Raw genomic sequence first — 25,198 nt, forward strand, 5'->3', positions numbered from 1 at the left:
TTCCACCTTAGCACGATACACCACTAATTAGGATATCATCCTCACCATCTGGATGTTTCCTCTGCAGTGCGGTTTTCAAAGAACTTTCTTCCACATACTACAAAGCTGAAGAGCTTCCTTGTGCGGTGTATCCGGGACGATACGACATGGATACCTTCATAAGTAGCGCGAACACCTTCCTTAAAGATCGGGAACGCTGCTGTGAGTCGTGTTAGTGATGTGAGTGGTGTTGCAAGAGAATCTGGGCGGCGGTACCCATAACGTGATTAATTTTCGAATAATTTAAAGTCTCTCAAAGTACGCCATGCTTAATATCAAATCAAAATCACTTTATTCATGTATGTGACGGAAATGACACTAATGAATGTCACAAAAATATTTTTCTTATTGAATCTACCGCTTCTTCGTAAAGGGTTGAGCTAATGAGAAGAAGTAGCAAGAAACTCATTGCCACTCTTTTATATCAAGATTTACATTTCCACCGATTTACAAAAAATTCCAATTACAATTAAAGCTCTAATATTTTAGAGGAATTCATACCCAAGCTTTCTTATCATGTCCATAATTCAATCCATTAAATTGTAATACGATTTTTCCATAAGTTTTTGTTTAATATAGGCTTTGAACTTGTTGAGGGACATTTCCATTATGTTCTCAGGAAGCTTATTATAAAATCTAACGCAATTACCGATAAATGACTTGTCGAGTTTACTAAGCCTAGAAGTGGGCATTAACAGTTTATTTTTATTTCTAGTATTAATATTATGTTTTTCATATACCATTTGAAATTTATTGCCATTTTTATGAACATATACAAAATTTTCATATATATATTGGTTAGAATCAGTCATAATTTTAAAATCTTTAAATTTAGATCTAAGTGACTCTCTTGGTCCCATACCATAAATTGCCCGAACAGCTCTTTTCTGCAGCACAAAAATAGAATCAATATCAGCAGCATTACCTCATAAAAATATACCATATGACATAATGCTGTGAAAGTAACAAAAATAAACCAATCTTGCAGTTTCAATGTCTGTAAAGGAACGAATCTTTTTTACTGCGTATGCAGCAGAACTTAGTCTACTCGATAAGTTTTCTATATGATAATATATAAAACAATTAGGTTTAATAATGCGAATTTTATTAATAGGATTAATATAATTAATTAATTTAATTACATTTTTAGCTGGATTTTGGGCCCCATTGGAGTTGCATCTAGCGTTATTCCAAGAAAAACAGAGGTATCAACTATATCTAATTTCTCGTTTTTAAGCTATATATCGATTGACACTTGCTTAACATTAGGTAAAGTAAATTTAATGCACTTAGTTTTATTACAATTAAGTAACAAGTCATTAGCTTCAAATCAATGTACAACTTCAGTTGAAGCATTGAAATTCTTCATCTGTATTGAAACAATGATTCACCTTTTTTTCTAGTACTTACTGTCCGGACAAACTTCGTTTTGTCAAAGGTAAATAGTAAAATTTTAATAAATATAACGTAATTTCCCAGCGACCTCTTTACATTTTATCAATGAACGACTATAACATACAAAAATAAGTTTCAAAGACTCATTCTAATGCTGTCCCGGCCGGTACAACCGCAAGCACTATGTTCCTGCATTTTGAATCTGTAATATCTGCGAAAATATCCATTTAAATTCCTTGCAGTAAAGGGTCATATTGATCTATATATGAAATGCAAAATGTATTTAATGTACTGATGTTGATAAGGATCAAAGCTGTATTGATTAAAATCACTTCGTAACACAGCCGTTATTTCTCGTAAATAGCATAAAAAATGTATATTGTGGATTATCCCTAAGATATAGATATATACCAGTGGGAACTTTTTTGTAGAACTGATTAAGGTGTACAATAGTCTAACACATTATTTTGACCTATCTCGTAGGGTTCAGCCAGCGTTTACAATGTAAGCGGAAATAAATGTGATTATTGTCAATATCCTCTTGAAAACCTCTAAAATAATTAGTGTTTTAAATTCTGCATGTATTATACATAGAAACCTTCCTCTTAAATCACTCTATCTATTAAAAAACTGCATCAAAATCCATTTCATAGTCTTAAAGATTTAAGATTTTTTATTTCCCTATGTATATAGGAACAGAGAGCAGGAAGCGACTTGGTTTTATATATAACTAGCTGATGCCCACGAACTCGTCCGCGTAGATAAAGGGTTTTTAAAAATAATAAGCAAGTTTGGAATACGAAGATTATATCATGTCCTATTCCAGTTCGGGTTCCCGTTTTCGCTCCCGTTCCTATTAATATATGAATCTTATTTCGAGGAAAATTGCTATGGCAAACTAAACCTACTATTGGTATAGTTATAGCTCATCGACGTGGATTTCAGTTTTCTACAAATCCCGCGGGAACCATCGAATTTTCCAGGATAAAATGTAGCCTACGTCCTTTCCCAAGTTCTAGCCTATCGCTGTAGTAAATTTTATCAAAACCGGTTTGGTGGTTTAGGCGTGAGAGCGTAACAAACACTTACATTAACATTTATAATATTAGGGATTAGGGATAGTGATATGATATCTGATCTAAGATTTTCTCGCTTATTTCCGTAGCAATAAACGAATGAAAATGGACGAGTGTTATTCAAGATTTATTTACATTCTCAATATTCCTTTTCTTCTTTATGAACAAAACTTGAATAGCATCTGCCGAAAGACCTTTGGTTTCTGGTAAACAGAAGTTGCTGTACGTTGCGCCAATGAAACAAATTATCGAAAAGAAATAAAACGTGGGACCTAAGCCGATGCTTTCGACCAGTGGGTTGAAGATTATGAGAGTAACGAAGTTCATTATCCACATGCAGGCCATAGTGAGACTGTTGCATAGGCCACGGACCTGAAAAAGTCAAAGGATTTGTCAGGGGAATTATACAAAGAAGATTTTCAATTCGTATTTGTATTTCTAACGCCTGTATACAGAATTACTTGTCGCAAATTGTCTACTGTATTTAAATACATATTAGTTATTATTTACGGGTAGAGTATACCATACCAGTGGGAGTTCCTTTGCACAGGATGCCGGCTAGATTATGGATACCACACGGCGCCTATTTCTGCCGTGAAGCAGTAATGTGTTAGCATTATTGTGCTTCCGTCTGAAGGGCGCCGTAGCTAGTGAAATTACTGGGCAAATGAGACTACAAGACAACATCTTATGTATCAGGACGACGAGCGCAATTGCAGTGCCGCTCAGATTTTTTGGGATTTTTCAATAATCCTGTGCAGCACTGCATTGTAATGGGCAGGGCGTATCAATTACCATCAGCTGAACGTCCTGCTCGTCTCATTCATTGTTTTCATAAAAAATATATTTTTATTTTTATTTTGTAAAGTTTAATCAAAGAATACCATCCGATCCTCTCTAGCTAGAACTGAATGAATGAATGAAAATTCTTCTTTGCATTAAACATATAAAATAAGGTTACAATTTGTATACAGTACAAAATAATAGTAATGGTAGCACTATAAGGCGATCTTATCGCTATTCAGAGATCTCTTTTTGCCCGGTAACCTAAAGTTGTTGGAGATTTATTTATAACTTGACTTATAAGCAACAAATTATTATAATATAGGATATAAACGAAAAAAACTGGGCGGTTTTAATTTTTTTCCGTCCCTTTAGAAAATGCAATATCAAAAGAGGTTTTAATCATTGGAGAATATTACTGGCACATTTATGAAGTGTTGTGGTGCATCTCATAGTGCATAAAACAGTTTATTCCAAATTCAAATTAAAGACAAAGTCGGACTTTAACACAATTGCAGTTAATTGCGTATCGTGCGGGTATAGCTGATAGTTCGTATTAACTGTAAATCATTTTAAGATAATTATTGTCCGTTAGTCTTATTTCCTTGATATTTTTAAGCCTTGGTTCCATTATTTAGCGGTCTCTAAAATGGTTCATAGAACGATAATAGCGAGCAAAATTATAGCGCTACTTGAGGAAGGGTGAAGTCAATTTATGTGTCCCAGAGGCTAAATGTGAGTCGTTAAACTGTCCAGACTGGCAACCATATCAAGAGACTGGTTCCATCAGTAGCAGACCTGGGTCTGGAAGAAAACCATGCACAGAAACTCGAGATCACCGCTTCCTGGTGAACCTGGCATTGGGAAATCGCAAATCTTCTTATGCCGACCTCCAAGAGACTCTAGAGGAAGTGAGATGTGTGCAAACAAGCTTATGGACTACTTGTCGCTGCCAAAATATTATACAGTCGCCGTCCAGCCCGTGGCCCTAAATTAATCAGCGAGCACAAAGTTGCTAGACTTAGCTTCACTCAAATTGCGTGACGTGGACTCAAGAGGACTGGGGTAGAGTATTATTCTCGGATGAAGCCAGAATATCACTATATAGTGAGGACCTACGTCGGCGAGTACTGCGATGTTAAGGGAAATGTTTCGCAGAAGTTTGCTTTGAAGAAAATAATCTCTTATGGTGGAGACTCATTTATATTTTGGGCAGCAATTAATTTGTTGGACCGTATGGAGTTAGTCTTCATAGAAAATGGCACTTTGAATGCACACCAATGCGAATGAATTAGAAAACCGGACTCTACTCTAGGTTTACGAGTTTTCATACCAAGCAGACCTTGGTTACCATGATCCTAATTGTAAATAAGCACTAATCACCCCATCCCTTCTGAAAGCCTTTTACTTGAACTTTGTACTTTCGGCTCCTATATGATCGTATTGAACATGTTCTCAGCAAATATTAAATTCAATTTCAAATAGCTTTAATTAATGTGGAATTTTCGTTTCAATTGTCAAAAGTCAAAAGCCATTCGAAGATGGTATCAGACCTTAGAAGAACGGACATAATTAATTCACCAGGCTTTTTATTTAAAGTAAAACTGCATTAAATTCATGAATGCCTATTAATTTCCTTTCTACTGATAGCTCAAAAAATATTAGATGCAATAGAAATCTTTATCACACACAATTTTTTTAAGATTTTTTAGTTACAATTAAAAATAATCAAAATTTTACATTTAAATTTGGAATCTGTCATTTTCATATGATTGTTCATTGAGTTTTCTCATTTTGGCGCCATTACATTGTACAATATTTTGCGATATTTAAATGGAGTGGGGTGATAAATGCAATTTTTAAAACTTTTAAAATGTGTGTGTGTATAAGCGTTTTATATTTTAAATTGTTTTATATTTATGTATTAAACTAACACATTAAAAAAGTAATAAATGTTACTTGCAATAGAAGTTTTTCTTTTTAAGACTAGGTATATAGGATAGCAAAAATTTAAAAAACAAACCTCAGGTAGAAATACTTCAGCAGTCATTACAAACGGGACCACGGCGGCACCAAAGTTGAACACAAAACTGTACGCGTAGATGACGAAGGCAGTGAACCAATGAGGTGCCCAGTGGAAATGTAACTGTGAGCCGAGGAGTATGTTGAAGAACCCAGAAGCCACTGAAGTTGACGTCATTAAAATCTGTAAAAAAATTCAATAATGTAACATATTTTATTTATTTAAGATAGTTTCTTATTCCAGCGCAGAGCTGCTCAATTGTCAGGGGCCCAGAGCTCCGTGACCGGCTAGACTCAGGTAAATAGTTGTCGCTTGATTGTGTGTCGCATTTATCTCGGGGAGTGTTCCGAAGAGTTGTTACACCTGATTTCTGCCGCTGAAATCCACCTTCGGACGACACACCACAAATTAGAAAATCATCCCCACCATCTGGTTGCGTGGTGTTCCTCTACAGTGAGGTTTTCAAAAAAGCTTTCTGCTGCGCACAACTAAGCTGTGGTCTAGCTTCCTTCTGCGGTGTTTCCGGGACGATACGACATGTCACATGGGTACCTTCAAAAAAGCGCATACACCTTTCTATAAGGCGGGCAACGCTCCTGGGATTCTTTTGATGTTGCAGAGGAATGTGCGCTGCGGCTATCACATAACTTTAATAAGTTAAAGTATGAAATGCCAACCAAAAGTGATCTAGTCATTTATACAAAAATCACATTTAACTGTTTAAAGATTATTAAATACAATGTTCTTATTTATTCGTAGTCATACCAACATTACTTGCTAGTATCAACTACAATATACCTCTAAAACGAACGAGAAATACGCCTCTTTTTTCATTATTATTATTATACACTATCGTAGTGGTAATGCTATGGTAAAAATTCTCCCACTAATAGAATTTGTAAGAATAACAATGAAGTTTTTTCGAATGTTGACATTCATAATCTATGTATATATAAAAGAAAGTCGTGTTAGTTACACCATTTATAACTCAAGAACTGGACCATTTATTCTGTTGTTTGATTTTTTGGGTTACTCTTAGTCCGGAATAGGATAATAAGTAATAAAATACCGAAAAAATCACAGAAAAATATTATTATAAAAACATTTATTTTCTCATACATTTTATATGGATTGACATTTTCATGACATCTCGAGAATAGAAAGAATTCAATCAAGTTTTTTGCTAGTTTCACGCTACATGAGTAATAAAATACAACTGACAGTGCACGTCATGTTATTCAAGTTGATTGGTGGGTGCAATGACGTAATATAACATTCTATACATAAGATGTATAGAATGTCATTGGGTGGGTGTGTTTGTTTCGAGTTTCTATTAGCTTATTGTGCCATCTTTCCCGACATAGACGTAATGCAACTAGGATTCGAAACATTGCGAATTGGATTGACGAAGAACAAGAAATTGCAGGTAAAAAGCACCGCGTCAGTATGGGCTCGAAATTGTGTTTCTGAATCACAAGAGCAAAGCGAGGCCAGTAAACCTGAGAGATCAACAACTAGATAACTTTACTGAGAATAGAAAGGAAATTCAATTAAGTTTTTGGTTAGTTTCACGCTACACGAGTAATAAAATACAACTGACAGTGCACGTCATATTATTCAAGTTGACTGGTTGGTGTCTGGTGTTTGTTTCGAGTGTGCGAGTGAATATTAGTTTATTGTGCCGATATTATCATTAACAATGTCACGACTAAGACGATCAAATAATTCCTGACAAAGACGTAATGCAACTAGGATTCGAAACATTGCGAATGAAAGGACTGAAGAAAAGAACCCCGTTAGTGTTGATCGACGTCGTGCTATGAATCACAAGAGCAAAGCGTAGCAGCCCGTAAAACGGATTGGCTGGCAATACGAAATCGTCCAGTAAAACCTCAGAGATCAACAACTTATAGATAATTTTCGACGCACAAGAAGAAATTTATGAAGTACTGATTTGAATCGAGCAGCGTTTCGATACGATTGCAGTACTTATACTGTACTGTAGTACTGCTTGCATACTAGCTTTCGCATTGGGCCGATGGACGTTGTTTGCAAGTATTCTGCGGAGAAAGGCAAGAATTGTGCTGCCCTTTTCTAGAAAACACTCAAAATACAATGTTTGTTTCCAAATGACCTCATTTGGGGCAGACATCTAAGAACGAGGATTTAATCCAACATTCAAGGTATTTATTTACATACTTACACACAATACAGTAGAAGAATATCATACCTACTATACTTATTCCTATGTATTGTGTATGCTAATTCTAAAAAAAGTGTTTATAAATCAGTAATACTTATATGTATTTTTTGTTTCTTTTTATGATAAAACATTAAAAAATACATACAACCCTAAATATTCAACCCCCTACGATCAAACACTACAAACAGACAGAAGACATATTATACTACGATTTTATCAAAAGTCAATACTACAGATACTACATACATACATAAAATCACGCCTCTTTCCCGTAGGGGTAGGCAGAGACCACTTCTTTCCACTTGCTACGATCCTTACATACTTCTTTCGCTTCGTCCACTTTCATTATTCCTTTCATACATGCTCTCCGGTTTAGGGTACTCTTGACCTGGCCTTTTTTCAAGACTGGTTTTCAAATCAGGGACTGATTTGATCTTGAAACGTCCGTCTAGGTCTACCCCTTCTAACACTTTCATTCACACTGGCCTTATACACTTTCTTCGTCAATCGTTCTTCATTCATTCTCTCGACATGTCCAAACCATCTCAGCATATCTTTCTCAATTTTTGTCACAACATCCTCTTTCCACAAACCTTTTACCACAACGTCTCCTTATCTTACTATTTCTTATCCTGTCACTCAGTTTAACGCCTATCATACTTCTCGACGCTTTCTTCTCAACTGCATTTATTCTGCTTTCATGTTTCTTCTGCCATACCCAACTTTCACTTCCGTACATGAGTGTTGGAACGAACACAGACAAGCGAGCCTTATTAGACACCTTCTGACTGTTCATAAAGGAGTGCAAAGCTCCATTCACCATGTTTCCTGCATTCACTCTTCTTTTAATATCACTCTCATACTTTCCACTACACTACACTACACTACAGATACTTCCCGTATCTAATATCTTAAATTCATTGCAATTTCAATGCTTAAAATCTGCTTCTCTGCAGTACAAAATAATTTACGAAGTAGTTTAAAAATTCATACGTTTTGTGTGTGGGACAGAGTAATGGTGATCGGAAGCCAACCATGACCTCAACCTAGTTTTGCAAAATCTGCAACTTGGCTGCGCATTATTTCCTCGCTCCACCCTGCTGGCTCTCACTGTTTCAACAGACTGAAGCAGTTGACAAGTCTTTTTCACTTCATTGCTTCGCTTCGATTCAATGAACATGTCATATGTAAAGATGATGCCGCTTAATATGAGTGTGCCATTTTGTCTCATTCTGTCTCTTGGTCTCATAAAACAAATAGATAGACTAAGTTGTTTCTGTCTTTTACCCTTTGACAGTTAATAACTTTCAATGCAAATATGATATACACTTTTAAAATAAAGTCCCAGCCACTGTTCAGAGATTATCTATAAATAAATTTAAATGCTTTATTAAAAAATGGCTCTGTCGTAAATCCTATTACTCCACAGCTGAATATCTAAGTGATCGGTCAGCCTGGGACTAGGTTATGATAATTTTATAACAATAGCAATGACTGTATAATATTGTATATTTTGTTCAAAAGAGCGCAAAAAAAGAATGCTGGGAGAGTTTCTTATGTCACTCCATTTCTCTTAGATCGCCATTTGCTTCCGAAGCGGTATCAGTATCTAGTATATTAGAAATGACATAGTATATTAGACATGACAAAAAAAAGCCATTTATGCCTTTTCATACGTACCCTTCTCCCCCATCTATCAATCATCACCGCACATACCAACGCAGCAGCCAGATAATCTACTGCGAGCAGAATCGAGCACGTGTTTGGCTTCATAGTTGGTATTGCTTCCTTGAACAAAGGTTCTGCATACACTTGAAGCACTATAGGACCACTTAGTATTGTTATAGCCATTAAGAACAGAACCGCAGTTAGTGCACGTTTGGATGACTCGGATTTTCCTGGAAAGAAAAAGAACTTTATAAGGCGCAAATTCGGCCTCACATGGAGTACTGTTTTCACCTCTGGGCGGGTGCTCCCCAGTGCCAGCCATTTGACCGCATACAACGAAGAGCGGCTCGAATAATCGACGATCATGTCATATCTGATCGGCTTAATTCTTTGGCATTGTGTACAGATGTGTGTTATGCCTGCATCTTCAACCGCATTTATCAAAGGGAGTTGTTCGTGTTTATTCCAGTGGCCGAATTCCACTATCGGACATTACGTGCAAAGTACCACCCTCATCACGTTGACGTCTGGCATTCCACAACCGCGCGTTTTCAAGAAATTTCTTGCCTCGCACAGCCACTTTGTGGAATGAATTACCGGTTGCGGTTTTCCCGAACAGACACCACTTAGGGACCTTTAAGAAAACAGCATAAAGACCGGCAACGCATTTCTTGACACCTGTTGTTGCGGATGTCCATGGGCGGTTACCTCACCTCTCCCTATCCACACCTATCTCTTGCCCGTTTGCTCCCTCTTATATAAAAAAGAGCACTTTAATCATAATCGCTCTATTTTGGACATAATATTCTTTAAGCACCGTCTGTAACGTCTGAGTGGATTAAGTATTATTTAATAAATCGTGTCATTTAAATGGGAAATATTAAAATCAATATGAGATGCTCCAAGCGCTGAAGCAACTTCTTATTTTAATACAAGAGTTTAGCAGTCCAGTGGGAGGCTCCTACGATGTGAAGCAGTAATGTGTAAACATTACTGTGTATCGGTCTTATTGGTGCCGTAGCCAGTAAAATTACTGGGCGAATGAGACTTAACATCTTACGTCTCAAGGTTACGAGCGCAATTATTGTGGTGTCACTCCGAATTTTTAGGTTTATCTAGAATCCTGAGCGGCGCTGTATTGTATTGGCAAGTCGTATTAATTACCATCTGCTGAACGTTCTGCTCGTCTCGTTCCTTATTTATATAAAAAAAGGACCGAACGCATCGACAAATATTGAGGATATTTGTGGGTACAAGAATTCACACAATCGCTGTTATGGGATCTATTAGTTACGTTAGTAAATATCAATAGAGTCAGGTTAGTTAATATTAATTATGTAAATATTATATAATATATTCATATCTACAAAAATGGGTCGAAACTTTTGTATTCTATAAGGATTTCAAGATAAAAACTTTCAAATTTTTTTTAAATTCAAATTCGGAAAATTCGTTTGCTATGTAAGAATCTTTGATCATTTCTCGCAATTTGAAATTTTTTAGACTCCAAAATCCCATCAGGAAATAAAAATCATCGCGAGAAATGAAAATTCCTGCTGGGACTCTTTCACAGATCATTAAAGAAGACTTAAAACTTGGTGCTTGTCGTTGATATACAGGATATGCTGGAAATCATTCCTTATAGCAAATCCCTATCCCTACTCTGTGCCTATTTTAAAAGAAAGTGACTCGAACCAAATGCTTGCTGCCCCGTTGCTAACTTTTTTTTAAGGAAGCGGAGGACAAACGACCGTAAGGGTCACCTGGTGATCACCATTTTCCATTTTCTCTTGCAACACCAGAGGAATTACAAGTGCGTTGCCAGCAATTTAAGTAAGGTGTATACGCTTTTTTTAAAGATACCCATGTCATATCGTCCCGGAAACGAAAAAGGAAGCTCATTCTACAGCTTGGTTGTACGTGGAAGAAAGTTCGTTGAAAACTGCACTGTGAAGGAACGCTACACATCCAGATGGTGAGGATAAAATTCTAATTGGTAGCGTGTCGTACGAAACAGTAACACTCCCCGTAATAGATACGATAGAAGACACACATTGAAGTGACGTCTCTACGCAATGCCGTGTTTATATTTTATAATTAGTACCTTTTGTTTATAATTTTGTATAAAAGCATATACTTTTAGTAAATAATCTTATAATGATTATTAAAAACGTCAAAACGTTTTTACGGTCAAAAAGCTGTTGAGAGAACTCCAACAACCAACGTGATATGGTATACGATAATAGCTTTGATAAAGTTTTCATAGCATCGGTGGTGCTACAGGTTACCATTACCATTAAAATTGATTCAGACCACGGTGCCCCTAGTTTGATCCTCGCCCACAACGTATCAATGTGTCTTCGGTTACCAAATTCATACGTTTGGTTGATGGACGCTTTGTATGGTCCCCAAGAGAGTCGTACAAGAGACTATGGGCCGTGGTATTAAGCTGACCGTAAACTTCTTGTGTGTACTCCTCTTCAAAAAATATTTTCATTTCTATGAATATAAGGGATGAGACGAGCAAGACGTTCAGCTGATGGTAATAGATACGCCCTACCGATTCCAGTGCAGTGCCACTCAGGATTCTTGGAAAACCCAAAACTTCTGAGCGGCACGAGACTTAACTTGTCTCATCTTGAGACATAAGATGTTAAGTCTCATTTGCCCAGTAATTTCACTAGCTCGGTTTAAAGAACTTTAATTTCTCATTAAGACTGTCGTCACTTACATGAGAACATAAAATCAGTGAGTGAGAGGCGAATTTGCTCATTGCTGCTTTCCGGTTTTTTAAGGCGGTGGTCCAAGTTACAAGATATAGTTTATTGTTATTATGATAAGATGTTTTTATTCATTGCTTTGTAAATGATATAGCAGCCTTTTTTTTTAAGATGTTGAGCGAAGTCGCTTCTCTTACAGTTTTCGGAAGCTTATTGTATAGCTGTGCTCCTGCAAATGTTATATTATTTTTACCATAGTTGGTTCTAATACTAGGTAATTCAAGGTGTCTGGCGTGACGTAAACCATATTTGTTGATATTGTGTTTTGTTGTGAATGTTGTATTTGAGTGAATGAGTCTATGAGTTATCTTATATATAAGTATGCATGTGTAGTAGTTGTAAAGTTGAGTAATGTTCAATAGTTTCGTTTCTACGCTACTAGCTACGGCACCCTTCAGACCGAAACACACTAATGTTTACACATTACTGTAATCAAGCCGGCTTCCTGTGCAAAAGAGCCTCCCACTGGTAAAAAATATCACTTACTTAGGAATTTCCACGGTGACTGACTATTTTCTGGTGTTACTTCTTGTTTTTCTATAAGTTCTCTCGCTATAGATGGATCTGAAAGAAGATATTAATAATTAAACAGATGGCTGAAATTTGGCTGGGCAGGTCATATATGCAGATTAAACGATTCAAGATGGATGAAAAGAGTTACGGAATGAATACCAATAGGAAGACTCTAGACAAAGCGGGAGAGAAAAGAGGAGATGGCGCGATATATTTAGTCAAAGAGTTGGATGGGACTGGATGAGAGGAGCCAGAGATAGAGCGGATTGGAAAGGTTTAGGGGAGGCCATAGACATATACGCAACTACGATTATTTTTATTAAATTTACAATTACAAATAAATGGCAGTAATATATCTTCTTTTCTTGTTTAAAAAATATGAATGCCGTCTGCACCGAATAAATTTTAAAAATATTCACATTTGAAAATATACGGTTAGCGAGCTCTAAAATGTTATCAGTTAAAATTAAAATAAATTGTGACATTTGGCCAGCAATAGGTTTTGTTTTTGATTTTTTTTTCTAATTCATTTTTGATAATTTATTATTACTATTAGCGACCGTATTCTTCTTTAATAAATTATGTTTGAAATTCGTATTTACTTAACCAACTTTAAAAGTACATAATAATATACAAATAAAATTTAAAAAACAAAATTTTATGAACGATGCGGGACTAGAACCCACGACCTAATAGAAGTGAGGGTTATCACTAAAAAAACATAACAAATTGCACATAATAATATTATCTCTTGAAGAAAAAATATTAATTGCGAAAACTCAGTCATGATTTACACGAGGCAGTAAAAAATGTAATTTTATTAAAATCTGCAAGATTTAATGAGTATATACTGATGATGCATCAATCCACACACAAAAATCATACAGTTCAGTTTGGAGGCAAAATTTGTGATTTCAGTTAATAACCTCCTTCGGGTTAACCTTACCGTCTAAAAATATAAATTTAAGTACCTTCCTGTTCTTGCAAAATAACATTTATTCTTGGATCTAACTGCAACTTTATTTTTTTTAATTCGATTTCCACTTCTTTTGACTTAACGTTAACACGCTGGTAAAAAGCAATCGATTCAGCCGCTTCCTGAAATTAAAATTATTATATTTCGTTACTTTACAACTACTCGTTACACAACATTGTTTTTGTTTCGTTGTCCATTAAATCTTTGTTTCTCTGCAAGATCATGTTTCTCTAGTGGGCATGGTGGAATCAAGTTGAAATTAGCGAAAAAAATTGTTCCAAGGAACATTCTAGATTCAAGAATCTGTTAAACTTAATCTTTGACATAAATCAAATCAAATGACGTGGACATTTTCGCACACCTCTCATTTCTGGAAGCGTTTCAATGGATTATCTACAATGCAATGATGTTACAATGCATAAATTATGAGGAAAAGAAGTCGTTTTATGTTTCCATATTTATTAACATACTGAAAACGTCGATTTCGTGGCTAATTGAGGCGAAAATGATCATGAAAACTTCTAGGGTTCTTCCTAAAGCCCTCGAAGAGGAAAATTTAAGTATCTTTATACTTTACGAAAAGGCTAGGAATTACAAAACAGTAACAGGAAAGAGTACAGTGATGGTAGGCCCACCACAAGATGGACCGACGATCTGGCAGCGCAGGACCGATCGTCATGGAAATCTTTGGGGCCTTTGTCCATCAGTGGACGTCTTCCGGCTGATGATGATGAACGGGAAAATTTTTAAATATTTTCTCAGTCCTTTACCCGAAATCTAGACTGTAAAAAAAGGGCGTGTGGGACGCAACTTACGTCCACACTCTGGCTCCTTCTCATGTCCAAGTTACGTCAGTTGGTGCTGGGTCTGCTGTTTTGACTACTAAAGACAGCAAACGTCCGATCATGTCGGTTTCAGTGAGTCTTACAACTTTGTGCCGTTTGGAGGAGGCCTAGAGGCGTGGAGAATGTACAAATTACTATATATGCGCCTCAATAGGACTATTTGTAACCCAAGTGCTGGCAGCCATTTCGGTCAACAGATCAGCCTAGCTCGTAATGATAGTTTTAATCTTAATAAGCTTATAAATTATATTTTTATTATTATATCAAATAAACTAATAGGTTGTGAAAAAAATAGTGCAAAGCTTTCAACTTACATCATCCTTTCCTTTCAGCACTAAAAACACTGGCGATTCTTTCAAAAACATCAGCAGTAAAATGTATAGGATGGATAAAAACAAATGAGTATATATCACTGAATAGTAGGAGAGCTGACCCCCAATCAGGTATGAGAAGAGAAGTCCTATGAAGTACCCATACACTACTGATGTGGTCAAAGTTCCTCTGATGGCATCTTGAGAGATTTCAGACACATATACTGACGAAATGACTTGACCAGCTGCTCCAAAACCGGCGAAGAATATCGCAAAGAGAACTAGATTTATTGACGTTGCTACTGATATTATGGCCCACGCTATCTGAAATATAAATTAAAACATCAATACAATATATTATTATTTTAAACAATTTGTTATTTTAAAATGATTTTCCTCATTTCTGGGTTTTATTATACGATTTTGTAAGCAAAATTTATGTATGATGTGGGACTTGAACCCGGGATATCTCGGGTTCCATCTGAGCGTTCTTTCCAACTGAGCCAATCGTTTGAGTACGCATGGATTGTAAATTTTGGTATATTTTGTTCAATTTTCAGGTTGTGGTGGCATCTGTAGGATCTACTTCGAAGCTGATAATCTGCTCAACTCCATTATTGCATATTAGGAAATTGACTTGAGATGTCCCTCTTTAAAATTTTTATTTTAAAGCGATATCCCTCACATCTGGGATTAATTATACAAACTAAATTTGTAACCAAAATTAATGAACGATGCGTGAGCCAACCTCGCGATATTTCGGGTTCCGTCCGTGCACTCTGACCAACTGAGCCAACCATTCGAATCCCGGATCATTCATCAATTTTGGTTCTAAACTTAATTTGTACAATATTATTCATTTTACAAATACGTTGGATGAGGGCAGCGCATGGCCGAACATCGTGGAGATCTTTGAGGAAGGCCTCTCTCCAGTAGTGGACGTTTTCCGGCTGATGATGATGATAAATGAACCTGGCATAAAAGCCATTTTACTAGTCTATAGTCTAAATTATACAGCAACTTACCACATGAGGCATTCCAAACAGCATTGCAGAATACTTCCTCCCTATGGAATCCACCGTAAAGCCACAGAGAGGAGTGGCAATCAAGCCGCCAATGTTGGTGAGACTTCCCAGCAATGATATCTGTGTTGTTGTCATAACCTCTGACAGAACTGTCCGGTTTGTTGTGAACATATCGTACGAGTACGATGGCCAGGCGTACACAAACCCAGTCAATGCAGTAAGGTATGCAACTGTGAAAGAAATATTAAAAATTATTGAATAGTTTTAAGTTCTAAGTAATTTAAATATATGAGGAAAAAAAGCTGCCGTTGCAGCAGTAATAAGATCTTACAAATTTGATTTAGTAAATACAAATATTCTTGGAAAGAAAAAAATAACAAATTGACCAAGAAAAAGATTAAGAAACAATCGAAGAAAAACAAAAGAACAAAAATAAGACTGATTCCGATGAAGAAAACTATGAGGACCAGGGTGTTAACCAGTTTGATGAAGACGGTGAATCTGATATGAGTTGATGGTAACTTGGAGAAAAAATAATACTGATTCTGAAGACGAAGACTATCATGAGGAACAGGATGTTGACCAGTTTGATGAAGACGGTGAACCTGATGAGTTGATGGTACCTTGAAGAAAAATTTGACCAAGACATGGAATAAGAAGAAAGGTTCGAAGAGAAACAAACGAACAAAATAAGACTGATTCTGAAAGAGGAGACTATGACGAACAGGATGATAACCAGTTTTATGAAGACGGTGAATCTGATGAGTTGATGGTAAGTATTTCCAGACTCCTCAGAATGTATGTTTTGTAAATACTCTTATCCACGGATAATTGTGGAGAAAGCTGGATTAAGTGCATAATATATGCGCTCTGGTCTCATTATGATTGTGCTGGTGTAGAGTTAGATACAAGTTAATTTAGCGAGTTCTTTTATTTGTACTATTTTTTTTTAAATTAAGTTTAATTTATCTCATTGATGATTATGTCTATTTTTGTTATTAACATGATGGTTTATGCTATATTTATTTATGGCAGTAAGTGACGATACGAGCAGGATGTTCAGCTGGTGGTAATTGATACGCCCTGTCCATTACAATGTAATACCGCTAGGATTCTTAAAAAACCCAAAAATTCTGAGCGGCACTTGAGACATGAGGTATTAAGTCTCATTTGCCCAGTAATTTCACTAGCTGAAGCGCCCTTCTCACCGAAACACAGTAATCTTTACACATAACTGCTTCACGGCAGAACTAAGCGCCGTTGTGATACCCACAATCTAGCCGGCATCCTGTGCAAAGGAGCCTCCCACTGGCTTATCCTATATATATAATTCATAATTATTCACACAATCACAAATTATCATCATCCCCGCCATCTGGATGTCTCACGTTCCAACCAAACTATGGAATGAGCTATTTTGTGCGCGTACACGCGTACATTTTGCAGATACAGGCGATTTCTCTGTTGTTACAGTAGAATGTGGGTGGCGGTGATCACTAAAAATCAGTTGACCTGTACGCTCGTTTGTCCTCTTCTTCCAAAAAAAAATTGGCAGTTGTACAGACTGCCGACAGAACTGAAAACTTAAACTTATAGTATTAAACCTTGAAATATCATAATGTTTTAAAAACCTATTTCAAAAACTTATTTTCTTATTAACTTATCAAATCAAAACACTATTTGAACAATGCACAGTATATACACATTTAACTTTTCACTAAATCCATTCAATTTCACTTATATACAGATAAATATAGATATATACACAGCACTAATCTTGCACATTACGTCAGCTGCTATAAGCATTTCGGTGACGCGAACTTACGAGATTTCACCCATCCAAAACTTGTGTAACTATATATAACATTGATTTTTTTATTTTTAAATTATAACGAGGTCCAGTCACGAGCATGTGTCGCCAACCCATAAGTTTTTTCCCTAACAAAAAGTGCCATACGCGGTTAAAGAAGTTTTAACTTCGAAAATTAATAGAAAGCCAGTTTCAGATAAGGTTTAGTATAAATATTATTTAAGACACTAACTGCTCAACGTTGCGATGCCTTGCATCAAAAACGCAGATAGTTTTACTTTGTCACCCATTTTCACAGCACTAAACTGCGCCTGATAATTGGAACTTCAACTTATTCAACATTGTTTTATAAATAATCGTTTATTGACAAGGATCAGATAGTGCAAATACGGCACAAGGCATCTTTATGGCTTTCTAATATTCACTACTTCCCGCGGATTCGCTTGGAAATATTTTAATTAGTTTAAATATGCGAAACAACTTCTACTTAATAGATAAAAAAAAGTGTATAGGTACTTACGTACATGTAAAAAACATAAACCAAAAGATTTAAAAAAAATCCACGTGTTATTTTACGCTTGTAAAAACGTCTTGAATACAACCTATTAAAATAATACACTGTGTTAAAAATACGATGTACGTACCCTGTACGATAATTGATTTCTGATATGAAGATAGATAGATATAGATAGATATTTTAACCTGATTTCTGCCGCCGAATTCCACCTTCACACGACACGCCACAAATTAGGATATCATCCCCACCATCTGGATGTGTGGCGGTCCTCCACAGTGCGGATTTCAAGGAGCTTTCTTCCTCGTACTACTAAGCTATGGAATGAGCTTCCTTGTACGGTGTTTCTGGGACGATACGACATGGGTACCTTCAAAAAAAGCGCGTACACCTTCCTTAAAGGCCGGCAACGCTCCTGTGATTCCTCTGGTGTTGCAAGAGAATATGGGCGGCGGTGATCACTTAACACCAGATGACCCGTACGCTCGTTTATCCTCCTGTTCCATAAAAACAAAATAGACTATAGAGATATTAAAAATAAAATATAAAATTACAACCCCTTCGATTAAATACAACAGTAATAAGAACATTTCATATTAAATGTTTTCAAAAATCTTGAGAAGCCGTGACTTATTAATTCTACCAGTAAACTAAGATCATCGCTCTGACCTCGGTCCAATGGCGTAGAGCTAGCATGAGTGCGATAGGGCGGTGACTCAATCGAATAAGACCTATCACAACTTTTAAATGCCGCTCTCCTTTGACCGATGCCGCTCTCCTTTGACCGATGCCGCTCTTTGACCGATGCCGCCAATTATTGTTTTACAAAATTACAAATTACACTCACTCGGTTACCCATCAACCCGCTTCAGGATTCGGATGTGCAAATTTTGCGCTAGCGACAATTGCGTAATTTTATAGTGCTAGTTTTTGATAGTTTTTATGCGTCATGTACTTGTTATGTACTTGCAACGCAATGCTTTCCAGTGCGTTCCCATGCGACAGTACACCACGGGTAGCGTCCATACATAATAACGGGGCTCCACCACTTTTTTCGCGCGCAGTTCGACTTTTTCTTAGGGGCACGTGAATGATTATTGTTCCGAAAAATTTGTGACGCTGAGGAGACTATGCGGGTGAGAGACGCTGAGCAAGTGGAAATAATGGTGAATTAAAGTGTATATTAATACAAAATTGTCGTTGTTTGTCACCCGTCCGCCTCCCGCGCGCCTATTGCAGGTACATGAATGAAATGGGTGTGTGAGCGGGGAAAAAATTAAAATGGCCGCAGGCAAAGGTATCCAAATTTTTATAATTGGGTAAGTTATGACTCTTTCATTTTTCTCTTTTCTAAATTTTCTTATTTCCTGTAAATCAATATTTATATGTTCTCACTACTTGATACCGATATATGCCTTAAGATATAATACAAGATTTTTTAAAATACTGTAAGCCGAATAAAAAAGTTAAATAACATTTATTTTAATATCATTGAATTATTTTTATACAATTAAAAAGAAATTAAATTTTTAATTGTACCTAGATATATTTATTTGATTCTCATGCATTAGTTTTAGTTCAGTAGAAATATGAGTCAAGAGAAGTCATGCCAGAAGAAGTAATACTTTAAAACTTTTTAAAATGATATAAACACGCTAGCTGTACTTTTAACATTTGCAATAGACGTCGTTCATCAAATCATCCAAAAATACTCACAAAGTTTTTCTATGTTCCGTATGATAACCACAATTTCTTGAAAATTTATTGATGTGTGTTATACAACACACATATCCAAGAGATTATCAAAGATATATATATATATACTAGCTGACACGACAAACGTTGTTTTGTAGGTAATAAAAAAAACTGTTTTTTAATGTATTTGTGAATAATTTTTCATAACATCAAGAATTATTTCATAACATATGCTCCTTGTTGTTATACTGAAATGTTCCACAGCAGAAGTATCAAATCGTGCGTCAATAAATTCTCTCACAGAAAATATGTCCATACAAAACAAATATCGAAAATAAAAATAATTATGGGTCTCAAATTAAAATAAAAACTATCCTATCTCTCAAGTTGGAATAAACTGCACTCCATGAAGTAATCCCCATTAAAATCCGTTCATTTGTTTAGGAGTCCATCGCGGACAAACAACGTGTCACGTAATTTATATATATTAAGATTATAGTGAGAGACAACAGTCAATATAATATTTTTCTTTAAATTTTCTCGTAAAGATCTCTAGAATGGCGGCATCTATATCGGCTGCCACATAATAGTATATCATAAGCAGAATACCATAAGTAAACAAGGCATCAATTTTAGTTTTCTTGCTATTTAATATTAGGTTAAAGACACTAGACTAGTACCTACCTAATATCAGTAGGGTATTGTTTACTTTGTCATTCGTTCGTGATATAATTAAAACTCGATCTAACACTGTATGAGAGGTATAAGTCCAGACATAATATTATAAAACGAAGTCCTCCGCCGCGTCTGTGTGTCTGTTCGCGATAAACTCAAAAACTAAACCCAGTAAATTTCCCAGCACCGATTTTCATACTGTTATCCTTAATGGATAGCGGGATTGTCGAGGTTTCAGTATATAATTTGTTAAGCTTTTGTATAGATTTCTGTACACAACAACAATATTTGTTGGAGGTGTCAAAAAAAATTATCCATCTGGGAGCTTTTAACGAAAACACTAACCTAACCCTTTGAGATATAACAAAATAACGTAAGGCAGAATTGAGTATCTTAAATAGGTCTACAGAAAAGTCCGCGAACGCACATATCTATCTCCTATGGATATCATACCGTATCCATTTGAATACGTTAAAGAATTGGCAGAAATAAAGCAGAAATGTAATAGGTGTTTTCAAAAATACGATATTAATCCAATGCAATAATTTTAAACTACATAATAATATAGCATCATTTGGAAATACGTTTTTGTTTCATTTTTAACTCATTAACTTTAATTTCATATTATATTCATATTTCCCACTGGAAATACCCTTTAGATACCATTTTGTTTCATTTTTAACTCATTAACTTTGATTTCAAATTATATTCATATTTCCCATTGGAAATACCCTTTAGACTACTTACGTCATTATTCCCCAATACCTACATCATTTCTTTTCTATTCACAAAACAGCTTCTGTCAAGTCCGCTAGTCTAATATTAATAACATCTAAATTATAAGTGGCAACATTTACTATTTTAAATTATTTCTATTCTTGACTACGCAACTATTAGCAATCGAAACACCAGGAACAGACTTAAGCTTATAATGACTACTATAAATTGGCTAAGTCGAGTTAGTAAGTCTTTTGTGGGGCGATATATATGCTTTTACAACAAGATCCCAGAAGATGTGCAAAACAAATGAATTACAATATTCAAAAGAAAATTAAAATATATATAGAAAATCATAATATAATAAAAAATAATCAAGTATTTTGTCGCAATACCGGGCAAATTCCGAATAAAAATTAAACAAGATAGGATCAGTAAATAAAACATAAGAACGGATAGAAATAACTGCAAATAACATAAATGTTTAATTAACAATTGCTTCGTTTAATCGTCATCTTCGCGTTTATCTGTGTACAAATAATAAGATAATAATATTATTATGACATTATTTCAACCTACGGTACGGACAGCATATAAGGCTAATTATGTTTTATAAGTGCGTTTGCTATTAGGCTACTGTAAAAATTCGTAAATACGTGAATATTAGAATTTTTTAACAATTGCCGCTCGGGTTTCTTGATTAACTCCAAATTTGGAGCGGAATTGCAATTGCGCATTATTATTACTTGAGACATAAGATGTTAAATCTCATAAGGCCAGTAATTTCACCAGCTGCGGCATACTTTAAACCGAAAAACAGTAATGCTTGAAGATTATTACTTCAAGGCAGAAACTGGCGCCGCTCAGTACCCTCCAAGATGGGATCTTGTACAAAGAAGTCTTCCGCTGTTTTCATTTTGTCACGTAAGCATTTGACCACGTGCAACGCAGAGCTACTAGACGTTGCGTAGAGACGTCGCTTCATTGTGTATCTTCTACTTCATTTATCATTGAGGCAACGCTCCTGTGATTCCTCTGGTGTTGCAAGAGAATGTGGGCGGTAATCCGTACGCACGTTTGTCCTAATTTTCCATAAAAGCTGTACAAAATAAATATAGGTTGAAACGCATCCGTTGTTGGGAAAGTAACTGTGAGGATATCTGTCTCCGTCTATTTTCCTGAATCTAAATCTCAAGACCGATTGATTCTGTGTGCCGTATACTTTACCACCACCAATTAATCACAATATACTAGATCATTGTTTAGATAAATAGAATTCTGTATTTGAAAATAACTCTAACATTGTCATAGTGGATGACTTCAATTTGAGTTGTGTAAATTGATCATTAATCAGAAAAAATAAAGTTTGCTATATTGTTCCGAGTTTGGATCAGCATTTGGTTGACTTTACTTATTTATATAAGCTTTAACAAGCTAATAATGTTGTTAATGAAACAGGTAAAATCTCAGACTGAGTGTTAACAAATATTGAGTGTGAAGTTTCCAAGTCATTTAATCAATTAAGTAGTGTTGATCCTTACCATCCCCCGTTGGGCGGGGGTATCGTCAATGAATTTCTCTCACGTACCTTGGTTGACGCAACCCCTACTCTTCCCCTATCCTTCTCGAGGTTGCCGCGCGTTTTTTGGCCAAGTGCCTCCATAGAGTCATCAAATAATTTATACTAAGGTAATTGGCAGAACAGAAACCTCTGGCCGCCCTCCCCCAACCTACCCACACAATCCTTTCCTCCTTCACCTCACCTCGCGTGATCGAGAGGTCGAGGGCTCACTAGCATCAATGAGTAAGGAACTTGCGATCACCCACGTGTTTGTGCCGTGCGTGGATTCCCGTAAGGAGGGAGTAAGGAATCCTGGTGGTTGAGCGGATAGCGGTCGGTCAGTTACCTGCTTGATGCAACACGCCTCTTTGGCCCTGATCTTCCTCTCAAACGGGTGGTCGGGGACTCGCCAATCGGCGGGACATTCTCGATCAATCGGCTGTGGCTTCCCGTCAGAGGGCTGCCGGCGAGTGACCCAAATCCATGTGGGTGCCTATGGCCCGGTCGCGGATGTTTAGGTGAGCGCGGGAGGCTCTCTTCCTCACGTATGCGGCTTCTGCATTACTCGGCCGTCAGTCATCAGGTATTCACGGTGAGGGTTACTATATCCTCGCAGTAGTCCAGGCGGACATGTACATCAAGGTGCATGACATCCCCTACTGAGGCTCCAAGGCGGGTGGAGCACTGACGAGGATGAATCTTAATAAATCTCTACCCATGGACCAAAAGAAAAACTTCGACCAAAACAAACGAGCTGCTCCCTCGGGAGCGCTTAGCCAATCCGTCCAGACTACGGCTGCTCCCACAGCGCCGAAAGAGTCTTCCTCTCTAGATCTTTCCACAAATTGGAATTGGCAATTGGAATTAGTATGGCTTCCTAAAGGAAGCCATACCGGCAACTACCTTCACGGACGATGCCTGGACGCTACCCATCAGGAAGGGAGATGCCAAGCCTACATACAAGGCACCTAGCAGGACCGCACGAAACCGCGCGCGAGCCGAGGCTAGGAAAGCGAGAATAGAAGCCGCTAAAAGCAACCCGCCCAAGCCCAAAGAGGTTCAGGTAGACAGCGCTACTGGAGATAAAGGCAAGTCCGCAGGACAGCCGACTATCGAACCAGTAGCAGGCGGTAGTAAGCCCCAAAAAAGGCCACGAGGGAAACGCGCTGGCCGAAACGTTCAAGAGAGGGTGGAAGCTCGTGCTGATTCCGGGCAAGGTCCTCACCTACCCAAGGGCAGCAAAAGAGCTCGCCCGGATGACGCTCTGTCACCCCGCGAGGACGTTAAGCTTACGGGAACGAACCCACAGCCTACTCCCAAAAAGGGCTCCGTAAATTACGCCGACATGTGTAAATCTAACGATTTACTAGTCGCAATCATGAGCCCTTCAGGGACATAAAAGCCGCGCAAGCCCAGGCGATACAGTCGGCAATAGAGGGTGCGATAGACGCAGAAGTCTGCGCCGCCACCTCTTCCAGTGATCCCTTCAGGCTGCCCAGCTTCAGAGGCAGTGCCAACCATGGTGAGGGTACTCTCAAGCTTTGGTGCGAGGACACTTACACCGTGGAATGGCTTAAGAAGACTGTCTCCAAGATCACTTCGCAACTTCCGCACACCAGACTCGTGGTCAAACGCCAAGCTAACATCCCCAGGAAAGTCAAGGCGACCATGATCATCCCAAGGTTTTCCAAAGACAAAAATCTTAGCATGCTGCAGACCAGATTCGCCGGGCAGAATCCGTGGTACAACGTCCGCACTTGGAGCTTGTACCACAACCCAGAACCGGACGAAAGTGGCAGGGTGTGCATAGTCCTTGGGATACCTGAGGCAGATGTAGCTGAGCTCAAGAAGCGAGATCGCAGGGTCTCGAACAAATGTGGTTCAGTGTACGTAAATTTCCCTGAAGAGGAGGGTAAAGGCAGCGAAGCATCGAAACCAAACCCGGACGTGGCAGCGCAGCCGAAAGTACCAACCTCGACCGCTCCTAAGGCGGCGCCCGACAACCGCATGGATGTCGTGCCGGAAGGAGGGCAGCAGCCCTCAGGTGCAGCCCCTGACGCTACACATCAGAAGAAGACCGACGGTGTCTCTATGACCGCCACTTGTAAAGAGGTTCGGACTCCCATAGAGACCAAATCGCGTTCCATAGACTGGTGGCAGCAAGGGGCCGGGGAAGAGGATTAGACAAAGGAGCTGGAGGATAGTCTACTGCACAGCGATGGCAGCCCAGACCGATCCACCTCCACTCCTTAAACTGATACAAATCAACCTCCAGCACAGCTACACCGCGACGGCTAACCTGCGACGTTTGCTGGAGGGAAACACAGAGACCATAGCCCTAATCCAGGAGCCGTGGATTAGGAAAGGCAATATATGTGGTCTCAACAACATCGGAGGCAAACTTTTAACTGCTACCGAAGGTAAACCACGTTCATGTATTTATACTCCACGACATGTAACGACCACCATTATAAATGAGCTATGTTCCAGAGATCTAACCGCTGTGAAGCTCCAGGCAGATGACCGCCTAGGCCTATCAGACGTGGTCATAGCGTCGGTCTATTTGCCGGAGGAAGAGGAGGTACCAAC

General features: G+C 37.6%; 1 protein-coding gene across 1 annotated transcript; it reads right to left on the reverse strand.

Moving 5' to 3' along the window:
* Positions 1-2,624: 2,624 nt before the first annotated feature.
* Positions 2,625-17,787, reverse strand: LOC126970926 (facilitated trehalose transporter Tret1-like). The gene is made up of 8 exons (XM_050817058.1): positions 17,680-17,787; positions 15,638-15,867; positions 14,616-14,936; positions 13,452-13,578; positions 12,454-12,531; positions 9,200-9,417; positions 5,317-5,499; positions 2,625-2,882 (listed from the first exon to the last, which is right to left on the reverse strand). Exons 1-8 carry the CDS (start codon positions 17,735-17,737, stop codon positions 2,631-2,633), a joined length of 1,467 nt encoding a protein of 488 aa, XP_050673015.1. The 5' UTR covers positions 17,738-17,787; the 3' UTR covers positions 2,625-2,630.
* Between the last annotated feature and the right edge of the window lie 7,411 nt (positions 17,788-25,198).

The sequence above is a fragment of the Leptidea sinapis genome, chromosome 22, assembly GCF_905404315.1.
Source record: "Leptidea sinapis chromosome 22, ilLepSina1.1, whole genome shotgun sequence".
In the NCBI taxonomy this organism is placed as follows: domain Eukaryota; kingdom Metazoa; phylum Arthropoda; class Insecta; order Lepidoptera; family Pieridae; genus Leptidea; species Leptidea sinapis.

Bases quoted from the DNA above. Each gene is read 5' to 3' on its own strand.
- LOC126970926 (XM_050817058.1), bottom strand. From the start codon at position 17,737: ATGGGTGACAAAGTAAAACTATCTGCGTTTTTGATGCAAGGCATCGCA. The intron at 12,532-13,451 runs GTACTTAAATTT...ATCTTCTTTCAG, and splicing joins TATTTTGCAAGAACAGGAAG to ATCCATCTATAGCGAGAGAA. The intron at 2,883-5,316 runs GTTTGTTTTTTA...TGACTTTTTCAG, and splicing joins CTGAAGTATTTCTACCTGAG to GTCCGTGGCCTATGCAACAG.